General features: G+C 38.9%; 1 protein-coding gene across 3 annotated transcripts; it reads left to right on the forward strand.

Moving 5' to 3' along the window:
* LOC117575233 (hemicentin-1) lies at positions 1-16,046 on the forward strand. 3 transcript variants are annotated; one of them, XM_052006358.1, is made up of 18 exons: positions 1-373; positions 1,518-1,810; positions 7,939-8,567; positions 8,639-8,958; positions 9,039-9,242; positions 9,302-9,453; positions 10,533-10,677; positions 10,821-10,951; positions 11,065-11,224; positions 11,736-11,905; positions 12,060-12,183; positions 12,255-12,415; positions 13,177-13,318; positions 13,388-13,511; positions 13,599-13,978; positions 14,045-14,265; positions 14,325-14,393; positions 15,316-16,046. In XM_052006358.1, exons 3-18 carry the CDS (start codon positions 8,155-8,157, stop codon positions 15,364-15,366), a joined length of 2,967 nt encoding a protein of 988 aa, XP_051862318.1. In that variant the 5' UTR covers positions 1-373; positions 1,518-1,810; positions 7,939-8,154; the 3' UTR covers positions 15,367-16,046. The 3 variants fall into 3 exon arrangements, with proteins under 3 accessions (XP_051862318.1, XP_034115255.1, XP_034115256.1); XM_034259364.2 differs by lacking the exon at positions 15,316-16,046 and having other exon boundaries at positions 14,325-14,590; XM_034259365.2 differs by lacking the exon at positions 15,316-16,046 and having other exon boundaries at positions 1-123; positions 14,325-14,590.
* Positions 16,047-23,713: the final 7,667 nt, after the last annotated feature.

Consider the following 23,713-nt stretch of genomic DNA (forward strand, 5'->3'; position numbering starts at 1 on the left):
GCTATAACGATACACATGTTGCTAACGGACGCTGCGCATCCTGGAATCGTGAATCGTGAACCGTTCAAACCGTTGAAAACGTTGAAAACGCTCTGAAATGTAGCCCAATGCGTTCGCTTTAGGGTATCCGTTTAAAGCACCGTACACACACACACTCACACACACACACATACATATTCACCCTCTCACCAACTTAGTTGCTTACACACACATATTTACACCCGCACTCTCAACTACGAACGAACAAGTGTAATTCGGTGTGCGTGTGTGCGTGTTGTGTATCTGTGAGATATTTGTGACTTCTCCTCCTCCTTATCCACCTCGCCATCGAGTTTGTTTGGTCACTTTGAAGTGCTTAACAAAACCAATAAAAGTAATAATAAATGCCCATGATTTATTTATAATTTAATGCAAACGCATATCAATATTTTAATATATTCAATAGCTCAGCGTGAGCTCAGTTTTAAAGTTAAAAGTTAAAAGTGTGTGTGCCCCAAAGAGGTAAAGCAAAAGCCTTTGCCCCTTTGCCCCCGACCAGGATTACGGCAAGAAAGAAAATTTAAATATATTAATGAAACAACAACAGCAAAGTGCAAAAGAGTGAAGACTAAAATAGCAACAAACTTTTTATGCCTCGTGCCGCGTCTGACTTTGAAAATCGCTCCACTTCACTGCGAAGCTCTGCTCGACTCTCAACTCTCGACTCGACTCGACTCAACTCGACTCTCGGTGTCGACTCCGTGTTGAAGCCGGCTTTTTGCCCAGCTACCGTTCGGTGTGCAGTGTTCGCCGTTTGCCGTTTACCGCTTGCCGTGCTTCGACTTTGTCGATAATTGGAATTTACGACTGTGGCATAAAAAGCGGAGCATACACAGACACCAAGGATACAAGGATAAGCCCAAGCACGGCCCGTGAACGTGGAACGTGCAACGTGGCTCGGCTCCGACTCTGACTCCTGCTTCAGTACTTCCTTTATCCTCTGTCTCTCTCGCTGCGGGAATTGTTTGACGCTAACAGTGACTGGCTGGCTTTATCCCCTTCCCAACTCCTGCTCCTTGTTCGCCTCCTTTCCAAGTTTGTGCCGTGCAAATATTGTGTTTTTTTTCCTGCCTCTGTCGTTGTTGGCCCGTGCGGTTTGGTTCAATTGGCCTGTCAGAGACAGGCGCTGATTTGTTATGGTAATAGTTGTCAAAACGCGAGGAGAGAGAGAGAGAGAGAGATTCGAGAGATCTTTAGTGGCACTTGATTACACTTGGCAGCTACGAATAACCACAACTGTATCCACTGTGGAATAGTGCAAAATGAATATGATTACGTGAATGGAAATGGAATAGCGAATGCTAGTGAGAATGTGAATGTGGCCAAAAGTGCAAACATAAATCTTGGCCAATTAAGTGCGTTCGTGCTCGTTAAGAAGTGTCTCATTAAAGCAGCTCATATATATTTTTGTGCCGCATCTCTATTGATAAATATCTTCCCCCTTTTTGCTGAATAACACGATTCGATTCACATTTTAGATTCAGAATCCAACGCAGACGGCGTGTCGCGTCTTCGATCTTTAAGCCTACAAAACTGAAGCTGTTTGGCACCTATAAAAATAATATTCAAAACGAAAATCGAAAATCTTAAGCCAAAACAAAACACAACAAAACAGTTCATCCATTAAAGCCAGCTCTAAAGCTAATAACAATAAAAGCAACATGGAATATTGAATGAATCCGAATCCAAAGCTGAATCCGAAGCTGAATCCAAATCCAAAATCAGCACTCTCCACTTTATCCACTGTGTATGCACATATATTAACTGACTGGTGAGTTATCAGAGGCACACACAACAGACTTCTGCTTATGCTACTCTTGAAAATTTATGCTCATATCTGCATAATCGCAAATTAAGCTACATAATTAATAAGCCAAGAAAACCTCGGATGCTGTCAGTGCTTGATTTAGCACCTTGGCATGCCCATCAACTGGACTCGACTCGACTCGACTGGTCAGCTCATAAAACCTTTTTCCGATACACTTGCCTCTAGAGGGTATTACAACTTTGTCACTGAACTTTGTCATTCATAATGTAACCTGACACTTTTACCACTTTTGGTCAAAAAAGGGCTTAATAAGTTGGCGTCAGCCAAAGATTAGATTACTTTACGTTACTATTTATGTTGGCTGTCGTTGAACCAATTGCTCAATCTGTGTATAGTTTTGTTTTATTTTTAACTGATGTAACATTGAAGCACAACAATTTTAAGCAATAGTTTTTAGTTCAATCAGTTTTTTAATTGATTTACATTTTAAAAGAAACAATAGTTAATGCTGAAGATTCTTAAGCAACGGTTTTTTGTTGAATTATTTTTAGTAATTGTCCAGGTTAAGGCTACTTCTTTGAAGGGTTTAAAATGAACATAAAGATACTTTCAATTGGATTATTAGTAGATCATTTTTTTGAATCAAACTTTAGGCATATTAAAATACTTTAAATTGGATGGTTTTAGAACATGAATACTGAATATACTGTATTAGAATAACTTCAACAAGTAAGAAATCTACAATCGAGTGTGCTCGACTGTGAATAAAAGCAAATCGTTGCGATATTCATTTTAAAATATACCAAATTAATATACCACAAAAACACTAAAAATATACCAAAGGATATATTCGGTATATTGATATAGAACTACACTCAAAATATACCATATTAAAATACCACAAAAATACTAAAAATATACCAACGGATATATTCGGTATATTGAAATAGAACTACATTTAAAATATACCATGTTAATATACCACAAAAATACGAAAAATATACCAAAGGATATATTCGGTATATTGATATAGAACTGCATTCAAAATATACCAATATATACTAGATATACCAAAGGCTACATTTACTAGTACTACATTCAAAATATACCATAGAGTGCAAAATATACCAAATTGTCAAAATATAGCTCTATCTCTTTTAGTCTCTTTGATGCAGTGCTTCATACGACTATATACAAAATATCCATTAATACTAAATACTTCCCTCACTTATACAGTTGCCTTTTTTACTCATGTTCTGATGCTGTCATATCAATGCAATAAAAGAAAACAATTAACTTGAAAATAAGACATCATTAGAAGTCATTTCAATCGCAAAATTAAAACAGCTTTAAAAGTCATCTTAAACCAATAAAGTATTTAACAATAAACTGCAAAATTAGACAGCATCAGAAGAACTCATACCAAAGAGTATTAAATTTTCGGTTGCTCTTAGAAAACTATGTTTTTTGCTGTTATATACGGATATATGCGACAGTGATACACACATACACATACACAGAAAGACACACATATGCAGGTATCTATATACTTTTGGGGCCTGTATCTGTATCTGTATCTGTACGTGCCACTGCGTACCGAAAAGTATCGATGTCTGTAATCTTAATTAGCAACACCACAGAGACAGAGATACACAGAGAGAGTGAGGAACAGAGGCGGAAACGTAGAGAAGAAGTCGGTGGGATTGAGGCAGAGACAGAGGGGGAGAGAAGCAGGGAATAGTTGACTGGTGACTGTGGTCGATTGGGCGATTGGGAGACTGGTCACTGGGCTCAGCGCCAGCACTCAACCTAAACATCTTTTAGCATTTTAAGCGTTGTATATAATTTTCAAAAAAACAAAAAATTACTGAAACCGGTTTATGAGTGAGGAGCGAGTGGAGTGGGGCTAAAGTGTTTTGTTGCAAATGGGCAACAAATAAACAACTGCGATTTAAACAAACCGAAACCCAACTCGACGTCAGCTTCGAATGGGGGAAGTCATAAGAAGTCAAAGCAGCCGACACGCCTGCTTTCCTTTCCTTTCTTCTCCCGCTCGTCAGGAGCTGCTCTTCACATATGAAGCTGGCATCGCATATTAAATATGCCCATCATAAGAGGGAGAAAAAGAGACTCTGCTTGTTGTCACCTCTGGCTATGCTTTAAATGCAAATACAAGTATCTTTTGATCTGCTTTGCTGGGGACGAGACAAATTCTCACCTTGATGTAAAAGAATCGCAAGCCAGAAAAACACCTGAAGGCGTATCAAGCGGAAAAGTGTTTTAATTGCTTTGATTAGAGAACGTTTAACACTATTAGATATGCCACTTTTCAGGCAGCAATTTAGTTAATCGCTGGAATTAACATAAAACAATTCTCTGCTCGCCACCAATTAAAAGTATAAAGGCAAAAAGGGAATTGTTATCGCAAGCTTTTGAAATTTATTTACGAAAATAAATAAAAATAAAAACGTTAAACAAATAATTAATAAATCAACGCTGCTATTGTTTCGCCGATTCATTATTATTATTATTTCGACTGCTGCCATTTTCCACTCCACTGTAAAAAAAAAAAACAGATAAAACCTAATGAATTTCCAATGAGCAGAGCTAGAGAATTCAAGTTCATTCATCTATATGATTTGCATTCGAAACAGCACTCAAAACACAGTTGTAACCGGTTCACAGATGCCATTTAATATAAATAATTTAACATGAAATGTTGAAAAACTAGCCTCAAATGCCCTTTGTCATTAGATAGATGGATGGATGGATGGATAGTTTGTGTATATTTTGGGTATAAGGTTTTTCATAGGGCACATTTATAGTTTGTGAACGTATCCGAATATCGTAATAATTAATTAAGTTATAATATTAAATGTCCATAAAGGGGCATTATGGCCATAATTTTTGATTGCCATTGGATGGATCTATGAGCCGTGCTTGATTGGGTTGAGAATCTCGGAAATTTGTGGAAACCCATAACTCTTGTTATCAACTTGGCCATATGTTTTGTGCTTTCATGTGTCGTCTACATTCTATTCAGAGCAGTCACCAATTTATGGTCAAGACTAGTTTGAGGAAAGCCGAGGTGTGGCGAGGTGTCTGATGTGTGATGTGTTGTGCGCTCACTTTCATAACCCAAACACTCACACAAAGTTATTTTTGTGTGCCGTCAGTTTTGGCAATGCGAAATGACTTCACATTTTTAAAGATATTACGTTGACAGTCGAGAGATTGAGTAGAGGCGACAATGACAACGACAGAGAAAGAGAGAGAGAGAAACCAGCATTTTAGCCATATTTATTGAGTCATTGAACGATTGACCACAATAACGTCATGTGCTCCATCCTGACCATGAACTCATTCATCATCACCGAACACAACACAACTTGTTCTTCACACACACATGAATATATTTAATCAAAAATTGTTGCTGCCCATCCACGTAATTTGCCCACTGTACATCCGGTCCACGGATATTGCAAAAATACCCCTCTCCAAAATAATAAATCATTTAATTAGATTTTTGTAATGTATTTCAAAAGGGGAAAACATACAAATTCTATGCCATAAAATATCGCCTGCATTAAGATCTCAGCTTTAATTCCTTCAACTGCCATAAATTGTATTCGCTATTCGCTTTCCATTTGCCATTCCTCAAAGGATTTTGCCTGTGACCCAATTTCCAATTGCCACACTGATTACCAATTATCAACTAACCATTTGTAATTTTAATCAAATGATTTATTTTACATTATGACAGTCTTGCCTTTTAATTTCCACACGCATCAAATTGTTTGATTTATTTCACAGAAATTTGTTTATGAATGAATACATTATTTATTTGCCTAGGGATAACATCAAAATTGTGTTTATACAATGTGGTATATTGAGTATTATATGGTATATTCATATACTATATTGATATACCGAATATAACCTTTGGTATATTTTAATACACAATGCGGTATATTTCGTACTCTATGTTATATTTTGATTGTAGCACTATATCGATATACTAACTATATCTTTTGGTATATTTTAGTATTTCACAGAAATTTGTTTATGGATGAATGCATAATTTATTTGCCTAGGGATAACATCAAAATTATGTTCATACAATGTGGTATATTGTACATAGGTATATATGGTATTCTGTGAATGTGAAGCTATATCGATATACCAAATATTACCTTTAGTATACTTTAGTAATTCTTCAGTATATTAATTCGGTATACCTTCAAAATATGATTTGATTAATTTCACATTAATTTAATCAAAATTATGTTTATACAATGTAGTATATTGTGTAATGTATGGTATATTTTAAATGTAGATATCGATATACCAAATATAACATTTTGTATAGTTTTGTTTATTTTCTGTACTTTAATTCAGTATATTTTTAGATAATGATTTGATTTATTTCACATAAATTTGCTTATGGATATATTATTTGCGTAGGGATTTAATATAAATTATGTTAATAAAATGTGGTATATTTGGTACTCTATGATATATTTTACATGTAATACTATATCAATATACCTAACATAGCCTTCGGTACATTTCTCTATTTTCGGTATATTAATTCGGTATATTTTTGTAATTACTATTTGCCATGAAATAACATCAAAATTATATTTATACAATGTGGTATATTTTATACTCTATGGTATATTTATATACTATATTCGGTATACTATATTCGGTATAAAATTCGGTATATTTTTAGAATATGGTTTTATTGAAATTGGATAGAGGGTATCTCACAGTCGAGCACATTCAACTGTAGCCTTCTTACTTGATTGTGATTTAATTTGTGTAAAAGAAGTCATCGATGAATTCATTCGGAATTTTACTACGATTATTCTGACTTAAAGCAGTTGCTTACTTCTACTCAAAAAGTAATTAGTTATGTTATATTGCGAATAACTTATTTGCTTATAATTAATAGACTACCTTGTTAAGTATTTAAATTTAAAACCAGTTTGTCTTTGAAATTTCTTAAATTTAAAGCAAAAGTAATTTAAAATATTTGTTGGCTTCATATTGAAAGAGAAACACGTGTCAATTGCAGCTGACTTCTTTTTCACATAATGATATTTACGATTTTGACAATGCCATCAATTGCAACGAAAGTAAGTTGCAATCCATTTTGTAAAATTTAATTTATTATGACATGTTGTAAATTAAAACAAACCTGATGCCCTTCCGGAGGCTAGTTGAAAAAACGTTAATGCAGCACAGTCTGGATTTAAATTCCAACCGAATGATAAAGTTGCCATTAATAGCAGACTATCTTAATTAATGCTCTACATTAAAAAATCTATAAATATTGAGCAAATATATCTAACGTAAATTAAGTGAATTATTGAATATTTAAATTACTTTATTTGCTGAAAGCTATACACAAAACATAAATCTATTTGAATCATCGAATTTGTATCTAATAAATTACAATATATTGAAAGTTATGAATTGGAAAGTGTGTGTTATGATTGACTTATACTAAATCTTGTTTAATATACTGCATACTGTATTATATACTATGTATATACTAGGAAAGTGAAGATTATAGTATCTTATAGTATATAGTATATACAATAGTGTATTGTACAGTATTCAGTATATTAAAGAAGATTATAGTATAAGTTAATTATATCACTTATACTACAATCTTCTATAATATACTATATATGTATGGGAAAGTACTAGTAAAGTGTATGTTATGATTGATTTATACTAAATCTTGTTTATTATACTGTATACTGTACTATATACTATACTAGGAAAGTGAATATAATAGTATCTTATACTTTATAGTATATACAATAGTATATTGTACAGTATACAGTATATTGTAAAAAGATTATAGTATAAATCAATCATAGCACTTATACTATAATCTTCTTTAATATACTGTATACCGTAAAATATACTATAGTATATACTAAATACTATAAGATACTATAATCTTCCTCTAACAATATATTTGATGAGTATTCGAAATTTCGGCATGCCGAACTGAACTGTTTCTGCGCTTTTGTAATTGTTGAAACTGTTGGCAACATGTCATTTTCATACAATGAATGCACTTGCTGCACTCTGCTTCGCTTTTGCCTCAACAGGAGGCTGAGGAACTCATCCGACTGATGCCCCCGGGGAAAGATGGCCAGCAAGTTGACAGAGGCATCTGGCCAAATGAAAGCAACAGCAGCAACAGCAAGAGCAGCACCAATAAAGAGTTAATACGACTGAGAGTATGAGAAGAGGCAAGTTTATAACAAGCGACAGCTTCCACTAGCACACACAGCGAGTAACAAAGTTAACGAGTCAGCAAACGAATGACAGAGAAAGATAGAACAGAAAGAACGAGAGAAATGTATCCCGAGGTCAGCATAATCCAGCTGAAGCAGAAGCAGAAGCTGAAGCAGAAGCATGAAGAAGAAGAGCCGCTGTCAGAGGAGCTCACTCAACAGTATCAATGCCATCAGAGCAGTAAAAGGACTGCAGCTGGCCAGATGTCGTGGTGTCTGGGCATTTGCCTGGTGCTCGCCAGTTGGCGACAGACGCAAAGCTCCTACCTGGAGCCGGACGAGCTCATCCATGAGCTGGATCGCCCGGTGCCGCTGACATCGGTGCACGGCGTGCTCAGCCGCCAGGCGATGTTGCCCTGCGACATCACGCCGATGGAGCGCGACGATGCTGTCTATATGGTGCTCTGGTTTCGAGAGGGAGACGGCGAGCCCATCTACAAGTAAGTCTAGGGGAGTGCAGTTAATGACTTATGCCTGAGGCCTAACTGTGTTTTGCTTTCGGGTATTGCAGCTTCGATGTGCGGGGGCGACAGTTTGGACAGGCGCGTCTCTGGTCGTCGCCGCTGGCCTTTGGGTCGAGGGCACACTTTAGCAGTACGTCGCATCCGGCGCAGCTGAAAATCGACAATGTACGCATCGAGGATGAGGGCGTCTATCGTTGTCGCGTCGACTTCCGCAATTCGCCCACCCGAAATCTGAAAATAAATCTAACCGTAATTGTGCCCCCGGATCGACCCATTATCTATGAGCCCAACCGCCACGACAAGACCAGCAATGTCGAGTCCTTCAACGAGGGCAACGATATCGTCCTTGCCTGCGAGGTATCCGGCGGTGAGTTTCGTTCGTTTGTCCCCCATTGAATTAGCGCAAACAAATACGGGATACAAATATCAACTCGGGTTTTATTGCAGGTCGACCCAGACCGAATGTTACCTGGTATCTGGACAACACGGTCATCGACGAGTCCTTTGACCAGCGTGCCGATGGCAAGACCGTTAATCACTTGTCCTATCCCAACATTGGCAGGCAGCATCTCAATGCCCGCCTCGTCTGCATTGCCAGCAACACGAATCTGACGCCGCCCAACCAAAAAGTCGTCATACTGGACGTCAACTGTAGGTTTACTTCTTTTGTTTAAAGGAAGTGCTTCCTCTAAGCTTCTCTTTGCTTGCAGTGAAACCTGTGGCGGTGCACATCCTGACCAAGGATCGATTCGTCTCCGCGGATCGCACCTACGACATCGAGTGCAAAAGCTCCGGCTCCAAGCCGCCAGCTCTGATCTCCTGGTGGAAGGCCAACAAGCCGCTCAAGAAACTCACCAAGAATGTAAGTATAGATATGTATGATACATCTGAGAGAATCTCCAACAACATAACAGCATAGTTATGTTATGTAGCTCGAATATAAAGCAAACCTTGTCATACAATCAAAAGGAAGGAAAAGTTCTTTTATAAGCGACTAAAATTCTGTTTGAAAAAAGGGGAAGATAAAGTAGTTTGTGTCAGATTCTTTAATACTTTGAAATTGATTTGTTTGTCTTCATTCAAACTAAATTCATTAAATAAAATATTAATTACCAAAATGACCAAAAATTAAAATATAAATTAATTATACATTTCTTTGGCAGCTCGTTAACATTTGGGCAACATTTGATAAAGAAGTTTTCAAACCATGTTCCTAACATATTTATTGCACTAACGATAAAGCCAATAAGCAACCTATACCTAGGTTTTCTTTTTGTATAAATCTTTCACCAACTTTACCCTTTGTCCTTTAATAACACATTCAATAGAATTTCTATTAGTTAAACTATTTTCCAACCGAATTACGAGTTGCAAACGTTGAGCCTAATGAGTCTTAAGCTTAATTTTTTCAAATGGAAAAAGACATCGCGGTGCTTTCGAAAATATATTTAGACCGCACTTTGCCCTTTACTTTAAACTGTCTGTGGTCAATTAGCCAAACAAGTTCCATCTCAATCATAGCCTCAGGGGTTAAAGTTGAGCTAGCAACCCCCTCTCAACCCCCTCAGCTCACAATCTTCTCAGTTAATTAGGGGCAAAGGCAAAAGCAGAGTAGACAGACCAATACTTCAATGTCCAATGCTCAATGTTGAATTTGTGTTGTTTGTTTTGTGAATAAGCTCATTACATATTGATCAGCACTCGCACGTAGATTAAGTATACGTACAAAAATACGTATACGCAGTGAGGGCAGTGAAGGCAACAGCAGAAAAGGATGTGCGCTGCCTTATAATTGCTGCTATTTTCACTTTCAGTTTGAGTTCGAGATTGAGTTCGAGCTGTGTGTGGTAAATGTAGTATATGGTTAGAAGGATTTCTCTCATCGCTTTGCGCTCTTCATTATTCATTTGCTAATGGACTCTGTTTGCGCTTCTTTTTTAGTTTAATGAGCCAGACAATCAATCCCTAAGCATACTGACGTTTACACCCACCCGCGAGGACGATGGCAAATATTTAACATGTCGAGCTGAAAATCAATTCATCGAAGGCAGCTCCATCGAGGACAAATGGCGTCTCATTGTGCACTGTAAGTGGCCCAAACGAAACGAGAAACTGAAACTCGAAGCTTGAAGTTCGAAACTTGAAAATTCTAATTACCAAGCAGAGCCAAGCAACTATCTATCTATCTATCTATTGATGCACGATTAAATCGCTTGTGTTTGCTTTCAGACCAACCGACGACAGTGCTGAAGATGGGCTCCTCCTTGAATCCGGATGACATTAAGGAAGGTGACGATGCCTACTTCGAGTGCATTGTGCAATCGAATCCGAAGCCTTACAAGATGTCCTGGTTTCACAATGTAAGCAATAATTATTGTTCTACTCTTGGCTCTTGGCTTGCTGCCCTTTGACCTCCATCGTTCGTTATGCGTTCGTGTACGTAATTCGTTATCCTTTATCCATTATCCATTAGGGCAAGGAGCTGCAGCACAACGTCTCGGTGGGCATCATACTCTCGGATCAATCTCTAGTTCTGCAGAGCGTCTCGAGGGCCTCGGCGGGCGATTACACCTGCCTGGCTGTCAATTCGGAGGGCAAAGGCCTCAGTAATCCGGTCACATTGCGCATACGCTGTAAGTATTAAATGGCCAATGGACAATCTTAGTTTGCATCTCCTGGTTGCCATCTACCATTTACCATCTACCATCTGCAGCTGAACCACAATTTGGCATTGACTATCGTCTATGTAATTTACAATTTAATCCTTGAGCCTTGAATGGGCTCTTAATGCATACGCTTGCTTCCTCTGACTCTCTTCCCCTTCTCCCACAGCTTCAATTTGGCCCGAGTCCAAAAACAAACAGAGCCAAAGCTCTCGCCCATTGCCTGTCCCTATTTCTGTCCCTGTCCCTATCCCTGTCCCTGTTCCATCTTCATTCCACGTTAATGACCAAGATTATGGCGCAATGAATGCATTGCCTGACTTGGCTCTGGCTTCGGCTTCGGCTTTGGGTTGGCTTTGCCCACCACTCGACTCTACTGTAACTGCATTCTGGGCCGAAAAGTTTGAAATTAATTCATAGAACTTTTATAGAGACTACAACGAACATTAAATATTTCAATGAATGCTTTAATTATTTATAGACGCGCCCATCTGCGCCATCGACCACGAGGAGCTGCTGGGCGCTCTCAAGCACGAGACGCTGCCGTTGAAGTGCGAAGTCGATGCCTCGCCACCTGCGGACTCCTTCCACTGGACCTTCAACTCATCCGGCGAGCAAACCGAGCTACCTGCCCGCCTCCATTCCAGCGAGGTGAGTCCCAAAAACGAAAAGAAATATATAACACTAATTACCAGTTGGGGAAGGGTTCTCTCCCTGGAGAGCTCTTTAAAGTAATCTAATGAGATTCGAGCTGCACACAGCTCAAGTGTCGAATTGAAATATTGAGATACTTGACCAATTGCAGACGGGCATGTCACGACTGAACTACACCCCGAGCTCCGATCTGGACTACGGCACAATTTCCTGCTGGGGCAAGAACTCAATTGGACTGCAGAAGAGTCCCTGCGTCTTTCAGATTGTGGCAGCAGGTGAGCTATAAACTGGGTTACAGTTTGGGTCTTGCAACTATTTACACTTCCTTTCCCCTCTCTTCTCATAGGTCGCCCCTTTCCGCTGCAGAACTGTACGGTGAGCAATCAGTCGGTGGATTCACTGCAAGTCGACTGCATCGAGGGATTCGACGGCGGCTTGCCCCAGAGCTTCATGCTCGAACTAGTCGAGTTGAACTCGCTGCGTCTGGCCCGCAACATAACTGTAACTGTAAGTCCTTACTCCGGTGTTAACCTTATGCAATACTGTGCTCATTATACCCGCTGTCCTTGGGGTAAAGGGGTATAAGACTCGTAGTAAGCAGCAACGATTTCTCTGACCCCATAAAACAACATTCTCAGGGGCTTAATATTAATGTCCGCCTGTCTGCCTTAAACACCTCAAATCACAGCAACTATAAGAGTTATTCCCTTCAAATTTAGCAAGCATATTTAAGCAGTTTTGTTGCAATTTATACTTAGGGTACTTCATAATCTACTTACCCTCTCTTCAATACCTTGGAACTCAAATAAAATAGTGGATACTTCTTAAGCTTGAATCTACCTCAGATTGTTCATAGTTTTCTTCAGTTTTTACTAAGCTTTGTATTCAATATTTATTTAAATTTAATTTATAAATTGGTGTATACCTTTTTCTAACCCATTTTTTAATGAATTGAACTTAGGTGTCTTTAAAATGTATCTACTTTTTATAAATCCTTAAAAAAGAGGAAAGTAAGAAAGAAAGTGCTAAGTCTGAGGTCCAATTATAACTTAATTTGAAATGGAATTTGTATAAGCAATGCTGAATATGATATTGATACATTCAGTGAATATCACTCTCAGTTTTTATAAGTCACTTTCTTGTCTTACTATATTCACTTTTATTGTATTATAATCACCTGCTGCTGTCCCAAAATAGTCACTCTATACAGCTTAGTTGAGCACGCTCCCACTACAGTCTTAAACCGGTTTCATAATCTCTCTTTGCAGCACACGCCAGTGACCTTTGTGATTGAGAACCTGGATCAGGCGGCCACCTATCGCATGATCATCTTCGCAGTGAATGTCAAGGGTCGCTCCGAGCCCATAATCATTGACGACATCAACTTTAAAGGCGTGGCGAAGCTAACAAGTACGATGAACTAAACTAAACTCAAACGTTCAAACATTTTCCTCTCAACTTTCGTATTGATTTTTGCAGGCAGCACAACGGGTCTGAGCATGCCGCTCTCTCCGTTCCTGGCCGGACTGACGCTCTTCTGTGGCCTGCTGTTTGCCATATCCTGCATCATTCTGGCTGCGATATACAGACGCTTCTCTAATCGGTATGTTTAATGAACGTCCCACGCACAGAGTCGAGAGTCTCTCTTTCATGCTAATGCTTCTACTTCCACTGCACATTTGAATTGCAGCCGCAACGATAATAATCTGAAAGCCGTTAAGCACACACAATTAGCCATACCCGCAGACTGCCAGCTGGACCCGCTGCGTCCCAATCAGCATGCAAATGGCCAGGGCCAAGGGTTGGGCCGTGGACAGGAGCAGGCTCACCACAGTCTGCTGCCGATTAATTGTGATAATCGAAATGCGGTCGACTGCGGCAACTTGGGCATCGGCGAGTCGGGCATCGATGGCGGCACAAGAACCTCGCCAAGTGGCCATGGACTGCAAATGGCGATGGCCAGCGACACGCTGCGTTCCACGGCGCGCACTCGACCGAGTCCTCAGCTGATGGGGGGCGATCAGGCGGACATCGACGACACGGATCCCGATGTTATACCCAATCAGTATGGTAAGCAAAGATACTTCAAGTTGAAGAAAGACTTCCACTTCATCAGCTTTGAATTGCCCTCTGTAGAAAAACGCCCTCTTAAGGCGCTTGTGGTGTCGCCGGGCTTTGCGAGTCCCTCGTCGCGTTTGCTGCAGCGGGATTACTGCCACAGTCGAGATGCCGAGCATCTGAAGAGCACGCCCGATTGCATGACAGCCGCAGCTGCGGCCGAGGCCAGCACAATTGGCCTGCTCAGCAACTCTGGCAACGAAGTGCTGCACTACACCTTCCGCCCAAGCAAACAAATTGTGAGTACAACCGAAATTCGATTGACTGACTAACTATACATCACACGTATCCCGAACAGAGCTATGCCACTCTGAACAAGAAGGGCATCACCACCTGCAGTCCGCCGCTGGGGTCGCTGACCTACAATGTAAGTACATCGACGCCATCATCCTCATATCATCTAACACCGCAGCCAATGGAGGTCAGCTTGCTCAGTCCGAATAACGCATCGGTGACATCGTCATTAAGCGAATACCGATTTCGACCGGAGGTGGTCACCACATCGAATCGCATACAGGAAAGTTGTATATAAGCAAACTCCAGATCCATTCACAAATCAATACTTATCCCATATACTATATATATATGCCTAATTCACTTTTGAATGTGTACAAATGAGAGCAACAACAACAACAAAGGCAACAAATTGTATTAAAAACATGAATATCGTATCGTATCGAATAACCCCCAACAACTAGATCAACCTACTTATATATATATATAGATATACTTATAGATATATTTATTCGCATGGTTTGAGGCAAGACTTCTTTAAATTGTAAGCATTTTCTGTGTAATTGTTGCATTAATCGAAGCCAAAAGTGTGACTCGTTTTGTAAATACTTTTACCTTTTTACTTTACCTGGATTAACTCGTTGTCATTTCGTTGTAACTTAGTCTAATACTCCTCGCTAAGCAAGGCTGCAAACAGCACTGAGATCGTGTTTAAATCAAAATTAACAAAGTTGCGAACCATTTCGCAGCCGTGACACAAACCTTATGACGATTCACACTGTTTACAGCCTTGTTTACACTTGTAACGTGTAAACATATCCGACTATCTGTTGTCTTAATTTACAACCCAATCGATTCACATACATATTCACATCAATATGCATACATATCCGAAGGATCAGAATAAGCTGCGATAACTGCGATCATATCTACGAATGTTGCTTTAACATCAAATACAAATGCTTATTAGACCCGATGTTGTAATAATAATGAACAATGAATTCGAGAAGATTGTCAACTAATTTATACCCTGCTATCCAATTTAATCTAAACAGGACCTGCACTCTTCCACACCTAACAGAGTGCTGCGGGAGTCGCATTTCTGAATTGACGACATATCCCTAGATCGTATATCAATATACCATACATATACTCGTATATTGTATCAATCTCTATGAAAAAAAAGTATTACCTATTGATTTTTGAAACGAGTTTAACTACTAGCCACAATATGTGTTGAATACCTTAGCCTGTAAGTTTTAGTATAATTGTAAATAGATCTAGATATATTACTAAATATATGGATGTATGTATGTAGAGAACGGGAGAATTGGATTATCGATGGGAGATTGAAGTGGTAATCGAATGTCTTCACATTAGCATGAATGTTTTCCTGGAATTTATTTGTGTGTACTGCCTAAATCAAATCGCAACGATAAACATAAAAAATTACGATAACGATCCCTTTGTAAATAACGCGAAAATTGTTTGTTATCTCTCGAATGGCTCCCAGCATAGAAAATAGTAAATAAAACTCTATGAATAAGTTATTTAAGCTAAGCATATAGAACAATTGTGCTGGCTAACTGTGTCCTCAGCAAAAGAAAAGAGAAACTTGTATTAGTTAATGATAATATTATATATTACAATGGATTGGCATTCTCTACAGACTTCCTAATTATACAAATACTATATAAATATATATATATGATCTATGTATGCTTCGTATTCGAAGGAACACTGTTTGCGACACAGTCTAGCCAATTAGTATATGTGTATGTGAAAGTGAATGTGAATGAATGAGTGTGAATGCGAGTGAGTGTGAGTGTGTTTCTGTTTTAGACTCAATGTTTCTGGCCAAGAAATACGCGTGTGTTTGAGTGTGTTTGTAGTGTGTCTGTTATACTTAAGCTGAAAGCAAAAAACGAACAACAAAAACTGCAAAGATTAGCATAAATTGTCAAAACACAACAAATAGTTTTTATAACTATTCGAAAAAAAGAGAAAAATACTATTAAATAAATTATAATTATAATGATAAAAGAGGTGTAAACTTTCATTCATTCAGTTGATGTTGTTGTTAGAATCATCGCTTTGATAAGCACTTGGGCAGCAGGAGGCATTGCGGACACAAACCTAACTCCTGCGGCACTAGTACTTAGGAAAGCAATACGTTCCATGGAAGAAAGGTAAGTTTTGAAGTGGATATTATGAACATAAAATATAAAATTTGAAGAGAAAAGAAGATCAAGAGTTCAGCTGTAAGCAATTGAACTCAGAACTACAATAAATGCTGCTTAAATTAGAACAATTTTACAAACGTTTTAATTAGCATCCACAAATTTGACAGCTTGGCATCCACTCGTCACTAGACATCCACAGCGAAATCTTCCCTGAGTTCCACTTTCATTTAAATCCAAACTCCTGCGGCAATAGTACTTAGGAAAGCAATACGTTCCAGCGAAGAAAGGTATGCTTCACAAACGTTTTAGATAGCATCCACAAAACTTACAGCTGTGTCTCCACTTGGCAACCACTCTTCACTTGACATCCACAAGAGAAGTCTTCTCTGTGTTTCACTTTCCTTTAACTCCTAGTTCCTGTTACACTAGTACTTACGAAAGCAATACATTCCAGCCATTAAAGGTAAGTTTTGAAGTGGATAATGTGAACACAAATTATAAAACTTCAAGACAGAACATTGTCAAGAGTTCAGCTGTAAACAAATGAACTGAGCACTACAATGAATACTCCTTAAATTAGAACAACTTGACAGAAGTGGAAATTTTAGATAGCATCCACATATTTGACAGCTGTCTCCACTTGGGATCCACTCGTCACTTGACATCCAAAAGCGATTTACTAAGGAAAGTAATATGTTCCAGCGAATAAAGGTAAGTTTTGAAGTGGATAATATAAACACAAAATATAAAACTTAAAGAGAGAATCAAAGGAACTGAGAACTACTTAAATTAGAACAACTTTACATACGTTTGAAATGGCATCCACAAATTTTTCAGCTGTCTCCACTTGGCATCCACTCGTCACTTGACATCCCCAAGAGAAGTCTTCTCTTCCACTTTCTTTTATCGCGCATCTGCAATACACGAGTTTATTAATGTATTCAAATAGTCGTGAGTTATTAAGACATACTTAACCTCTGCGGCGCAGCTGTGTGAAGCTGAAGTGTTTTTTATGTTCGTTTTTAAATATACATATATTTCATGTCTCATTTTCCACCCCCAAAAAAAACTGTTCTTCCCCCTCTTCTCTCTTTCTCTCAGTGTATTTCTCTGTGTATCATTGCAAGTCATATATGGCATATTGCGATGGCTAGTAACCTCTTGCACATAATACATAAGTTTATTAAATTTAAATTGGCTTAATTGACCCTCATTCGTTTTCCGTTGCGCCGCTTCATGCCAGACAACAACAGAAACAACAACAACAATGAGAGCAACAATTCTCTGTGTGTGTCGCTTGTTTGCCTTCATTGCGGAGGCATTCAAAGTCAATTGAATTTAAACGAATAAAAACTACACACACACACACACATACACACACAGGGACAGGAATCTTATTGTGTATTGTGTCAGCTACTTTGTTTTGTTGTTAGTGCTCCGACTGCGGTTGCTGTTGCTGTTGTTGATGCTGATTGAGTGCTTCTCCAAAAATATGCAACAAATTGCTGCATGCAACTCGCATAAATAAAAATATAGATTAATAAGTAAGCAGGCAACTGCAACTGCAACTAGCCAATTGATAGCATTACTTATGACTAAGATCCATTTCCTGTCCTCAGGCAAAGTCAATTGACTCATGTCACAGCCACACTTCACACACACACACACACAGAGATATATGGATATATATACGTATCTCAATCACAAATTACAACTTGATTAAATTCAATTAAATTAAGCATTTGAGTTGGACTCACTTAATTGAGTTTATATTTAAATCAATTGCAATTGCAATTCATCTTCTAATTCCAGCTAATATTATTAATATATTATATTTCCCATTTCGTTTGATATTATTTTAATTCCATTAAAGAACACTTTTCTCAAATGAAGTTTGATTTAATTGAATTCGAATTCAATTATGAGCATGTTAATTGATTGCTGGTCAACAAAATGATATAACAAGGATATCAGCATCTGTTCTGTTTATACTTACCATGAGATTATCTTTTATTATCTTTTATTGCAATTTCCTTACGCTTTTCACACTTTACACAATTTGGCACAATTTTCTTGGGGAGAAATGTATTTGCAACTGGACTGTAGACAGAGGAGTACTCAGAGGGAGGGGAGGGGAAGGGGAAGGGGAGCACACACAGTTCCCAAGCTGTCGACGACAACGTTTGCCGATTATGATTATCGCGCGCCTTCCGAGGGGTTAAGACCCCGCTCGGAATACGACTGCGAGACTATTGACCAGCAGCCGTAGGAGCAACGTCTCCGACTCACATCTCTCTCTCTCTCTCTTTCTGTCTCTCTCTATATATCTCTCTTGATACTCTTATATAGAATTGGAATTTGTTATTAAAATGTGCTCAGCTGATATGTAAAACTCATTTAGTACAATATTTGATTTAAAGTATTTCAGCGACGAACGAAAGCAAGTCCGATTCGGATTCTGTTTCTTGAGTCTTGAGAAATCTTTGATAGACGCGCGACGCGGATCAGAGACCGAGAACTGTGTCGGAGCACTGAGAACTGTGAACTGAGAACTGAGAACCGAGAGAACTTTGCTGCTCGAGTGCGATTCTTCAACTGATTTGTGCAGCGATCGCTCGGACAGTCATTGGATTTTTGAAAATAACCATCAATTCATTACCGAGTGAGTGTGTGAGTGTGTGTGAGTGTCCGACACGCCGCCCTCATCTACACACAATGAGTGTTGTCCGTGTGTGTGTGTATGTCTCTCTGATGATGTAGTACATCAACTTCAATTCCGCAACAACTCACACACACACATTAAGAACTCTGGCACTCACCCAGACTGCGACTCACATTCATACTCACACTCACACTCACTTACTCATTCTCGGACCCAGCCCCGATGCGATCCATTCGCAATCCTCAGTTGCAGACCCCGCAGTTGATTATTAACTAAGCCCCGGCCAAATGTCCCGCATATCTTCTCTCTCTCTCTCTTTAGTAGTTGCCTTCCTTCTCCCTCCCTATGCTCTATTCACACATTCGCATTCATACTTGTGCGAGATTATTTTATCTCAATGCAGATTGTTACAATTTTTTCAATCTTAAATCATCATCGCAGTTTGAGATTGTCGTCGTCGTCTTCTTATGCTTAGATTAGGCTGAACCCAAAAACTGTCCCCTATGCAATTATTTTTGACTTGATCAGCTGGAGGAGAAGATAGAGGAGAAGGAGAGGGAGGAGGAGAGGAAGAAGGAGAGGAAGGAGGAAGGAGGAGGAGGATCGTGTCTAATGCCCTTTGACTGAGCCCCGATGAGGGTCAATCGGTGACACCCGAATTTAATGAATACACTCACGCCAACACTCACACTCACACTCACAATAGGTCACAAATGTCTATGACTCGAGTGTCGTAAAAATAATATAAAATCAAATTCAATTAAATCTACTTCAATTATTTCTCATTCTTGAATTGGACACTTCCGCGCTCTTCTATTCCCACAATTCCCGCATCTGGGATAAGTTCTTTATAACTACTTGACACACATAATTTCAGCTGGGAAACTTATTTAAAAGATATTTAGTTCTGTTGTCTTGAAGAATAAGCTATTTATTTAAGGAATTTCCCTTCACTTAAAGTATAAATACATCATTTATGTAGTTATAATAAATATATAACTACATATTTCTTCATTTTATAATCAATAGTTTCATACACCAAATAATAATTGAAATGATCCTAAATGATCATTTATATACCTTCCATCATTCGAATAATAATTTAAATCAATAATTGATATAGATTATTAATAAGTTCTTAAACTATGATAATCATATACTGAAGTTTCATTAATATTTTTTACTTTAAAGTTGGTTAACTATGTAGAATTATTAAATAATTTATCACAAATGAAATTCATAATGTGGAATTATACATTACATACTATATTATATACTATCTTATATTTTATACTATCATATTCTATACATAATCGGTAAATTTATACTTAAAATCATTGTAGAAATTTATATAAAGATTACGTTCACTCTTGGAACTATTTTCTTGATGTAGCTAAGATATTTTAGGACTACAAAACTACAGAATTTTCCTTATTTATTTATTTGTATAAAACATAGTTAAGTAATAATATTAAAGTACTGGCATATCTTTAGTGTAGAATACCTTTAAATACACACATCTCTGCCCATAGAATTAAAAAGAGTTACCTCAAATTCCTTTCAACTCTACAGGGTATCTTCAAGTCTCTCATTAGAATACCTTTAACTATTGTTCGAAGTGCATTGAAATCGAATTGAGCGTATTTAAAGCAATTAGAGCGCTATTATTAGATGCGTCTGCTGGGACCCCCAATGAGTGGACAATGGGACAATCGACTACAGGGTATAAGTATAGAATAACTGGCTTACATTTACATGTGAATACGAATGAATACATGTGTATTCAGAGTGTACTAAACTTATGAGTGATCTGGGCATATATTTTACTTAGTTGAGCGAAGAATTTCAATTAATTCAATTGCCAAGTAAATAAGTCCGAGTCCGAGGCAACAACTGCCCAACGACCATTAATTTGCTCAGACTTTCTAGTGTGAATATCTTGAATATGAATACGACGACGTCAACGAATACCGAGAGAGATTCATTTCGTGTGGCTTCCTTATTACGGGCCATACATGATTTAATAGATCTCTTCTCAGTTGTGTTGTCGACTGTACGTGAGACCGAAGCTTAAACTTAAATAGCTCTGACTATGCCACAACCCAACCACCTCCCACCACCCACTCACCCACTCACCCATACACTCACACACACATACTCACACGCATAGGCTTTCGGCTTTTACAAATAAGAGTTTTAAACGTGGCGCTTTCACCGCAAACCTATAAAAAGCCAACGACTTTTGGTTAAACCCTTGCCTAGTGGGAAAAGGGAGGGAAGCGAGGGGCATCGATTTTCGCATACATTGTTATCGAGTGAGGGACCAGAGAGGGAAGGGAAGGGAAGGGAACGGAAAGTGGGTCGCCGCATACAAAGATTAAGGTGAAATCCACAAATTTGGCGCAAATGAATTTTCTTTTTATGTTTTTTACACATCTTAAATTTTTTATTATTATGCCATCCTTTGTTGTACACTTTCCGATCCTCATTCTATTACACTTAGCTACGGTTTCAGTTTCAGTTGGTTCCCTTCTCCCCCTCTCTCCTCTCTCTCCTCTCCTTTACTAATACTTTTCACCCACCTCAGTTCACAGTTCGCCAACGAGTTTCCTATGCATGCGAATTGGAGAAATTTGCGTGCGTGTTTTGAATAAGAATTTGTTGCATATTTGCCAGCTCCATTTCCCATCTCCCCACCTCCCCCCCCCCACCCACTTCCCATCTTCCGTTCCCTTGCCCAACCCCATACTCAGTCTCATCCATGTTTCAACTCCCCCCAAATGGAAAAAAATAGACGTGCCTCGCTGCCAAGGCCAAAAGCAGCTGCTGTGCAGCCGCCAACACGGCCAACAGAATGGCCAAGAGGGAGAGACAGAGAGAGAGAGAGAGAGAGGGAATTGGAGCCTCGTCGCGTCTATCTACAATTATAGGTTCTGGCAAGCAACTCCAACGCAATGCGCGATTCATAAATACCCTGTAAACACAAAGAAATTGCTTTAACGACTAACTAAACATGTATTTATTGCCATCTATAAAAAGTTATATTAAGCAAAGTTAGTTAGTAGTATTGCACGACTAGCAAATACCCTGTAAATAGTAAACAACAGCATTTAATGTAAAGTATGCATTCTAAATGCTTTAATAAATTGTAATTAGCTTAAGAAAAGCAAGTATGAAATATGTGCGACTAACACATACCCTGTAACAGCCATAAATCAACCATTTTGCCGCCAGAAGTGTTCAAAAGAACCTATGTGAATATTGATAGCGACTGCTTAACGTTTAAATACCCTGTAAAGCAGCTGTTTACAAGTTAAACCCTTAGTTCGCTTAGTTTCACAATGAATTGCCTCTGCAACCCATTTGGGACTGCCTCGGGGTTACAGGGTATACGATAGAGAGAGGAGAGAGAGAGAGAGGGAGGGAGCGAGGCGAATTCCCCTGTTGCGTATGAATTTTTGGCTTCTCCACTGAAGTAGAAAACATTTTCGCTTTGGGTAAATGTGATTTATATTGATTGTAATCGTGGGAGTGGGCAACCATCTAACTACAATGTGAGTACAATGTGTGTGGAGAGGGAAATGAGGGATGCTCAGAGGGGAGGGGGAGATCAGAGATGCGGGAGGGGAAGGGGAGGTTAACCCAAGAAACCAATTTGCAGATGATAGATTGAAAGGTATATCGATATGGAGCATGTAGATAAGCTCTAGACAGGCGAGTACTCAAGGTCTCTCCACTCAGTCCACACTCTAGGACTCCTCACTCCTCCCTCCGCACTCCACACTCAGAGAGATGACGCTATGACTTGCTCTAAACTCCATGACCATGTCGAATGTAATGCTGTGAAATGCAGGCTCATTTCTCAGGCTGCGGCTGCGACTGAAACAGAAACTGAGACTGAGGAACTTCCCTTCAACTGTCGGCCCGCAGAATGCAACAAGAGGTAAGGGGCAACAAGAGGTCGCAACCACCATTTAGCATGCAGCATCTCGACCCCACATCGCATTTTGTAGTGTGAGCTCTCGTTGCCTGAATGGTTTCGAGTGGCATTTTGGCTTTAGGCTGCCACCAATTTCGACTTTGTGTGTTGCACGAGACGAGACGAGACGTTGCACGCTACTCGCTGAGCCGCTGAGCTCGTGTCAAGGACTTTCCTTTTGTTGTTAATTTCAATTTTAATTTTAATTAGGTTGCAACACGTTTGTACGTGCTAAAATGTCAGGCGCCTAATTGCCGCAACCTTATCGCCAAAAGGTTCAAGCCAAACCCCAATTTAATGCTCTCATATATCCGTCTCCCCCTTCCCCTTCTCCCTCCCTTCCGAGCATACACATAAATCACACGCTTCTTTGCAGTTTGGCAATTTGTCAAACTTCGCTGGCCTTCGACCCACGCTTGAGATTAACATAAACCCAACCGCAATATCCACTGTCAAGGTTCTTAATAATCCCAGCATCAATCTGTCTCTCTCTCTCTCGGCTTGTCTGTCCACCTGTCGTATACGCATTGCACAAATTTACTCTCTAGAAATACATACGTTGAAGATGACATATGATTTGACTTACGACGCATGATAAAACTGTCTGTCTGAGGAAAAAACAAATATTT

Source organism: Drosophila albomicans, chromosome 2R (genome assembly GCF_009650485.2).
Source record: "Drosophila albomicans strain 15112-1751.03 chromosome 2R, ASM965048v2, whole genome shotgun sequence".
In the NCBI taxonomy this organism is placed as follows: domain Eukaryota; kingdom Metazoa; phylum Arthropoda; class Insecta; order Diptera; family Drosophilidae; genus Drosophila; species Drosophila albomicans.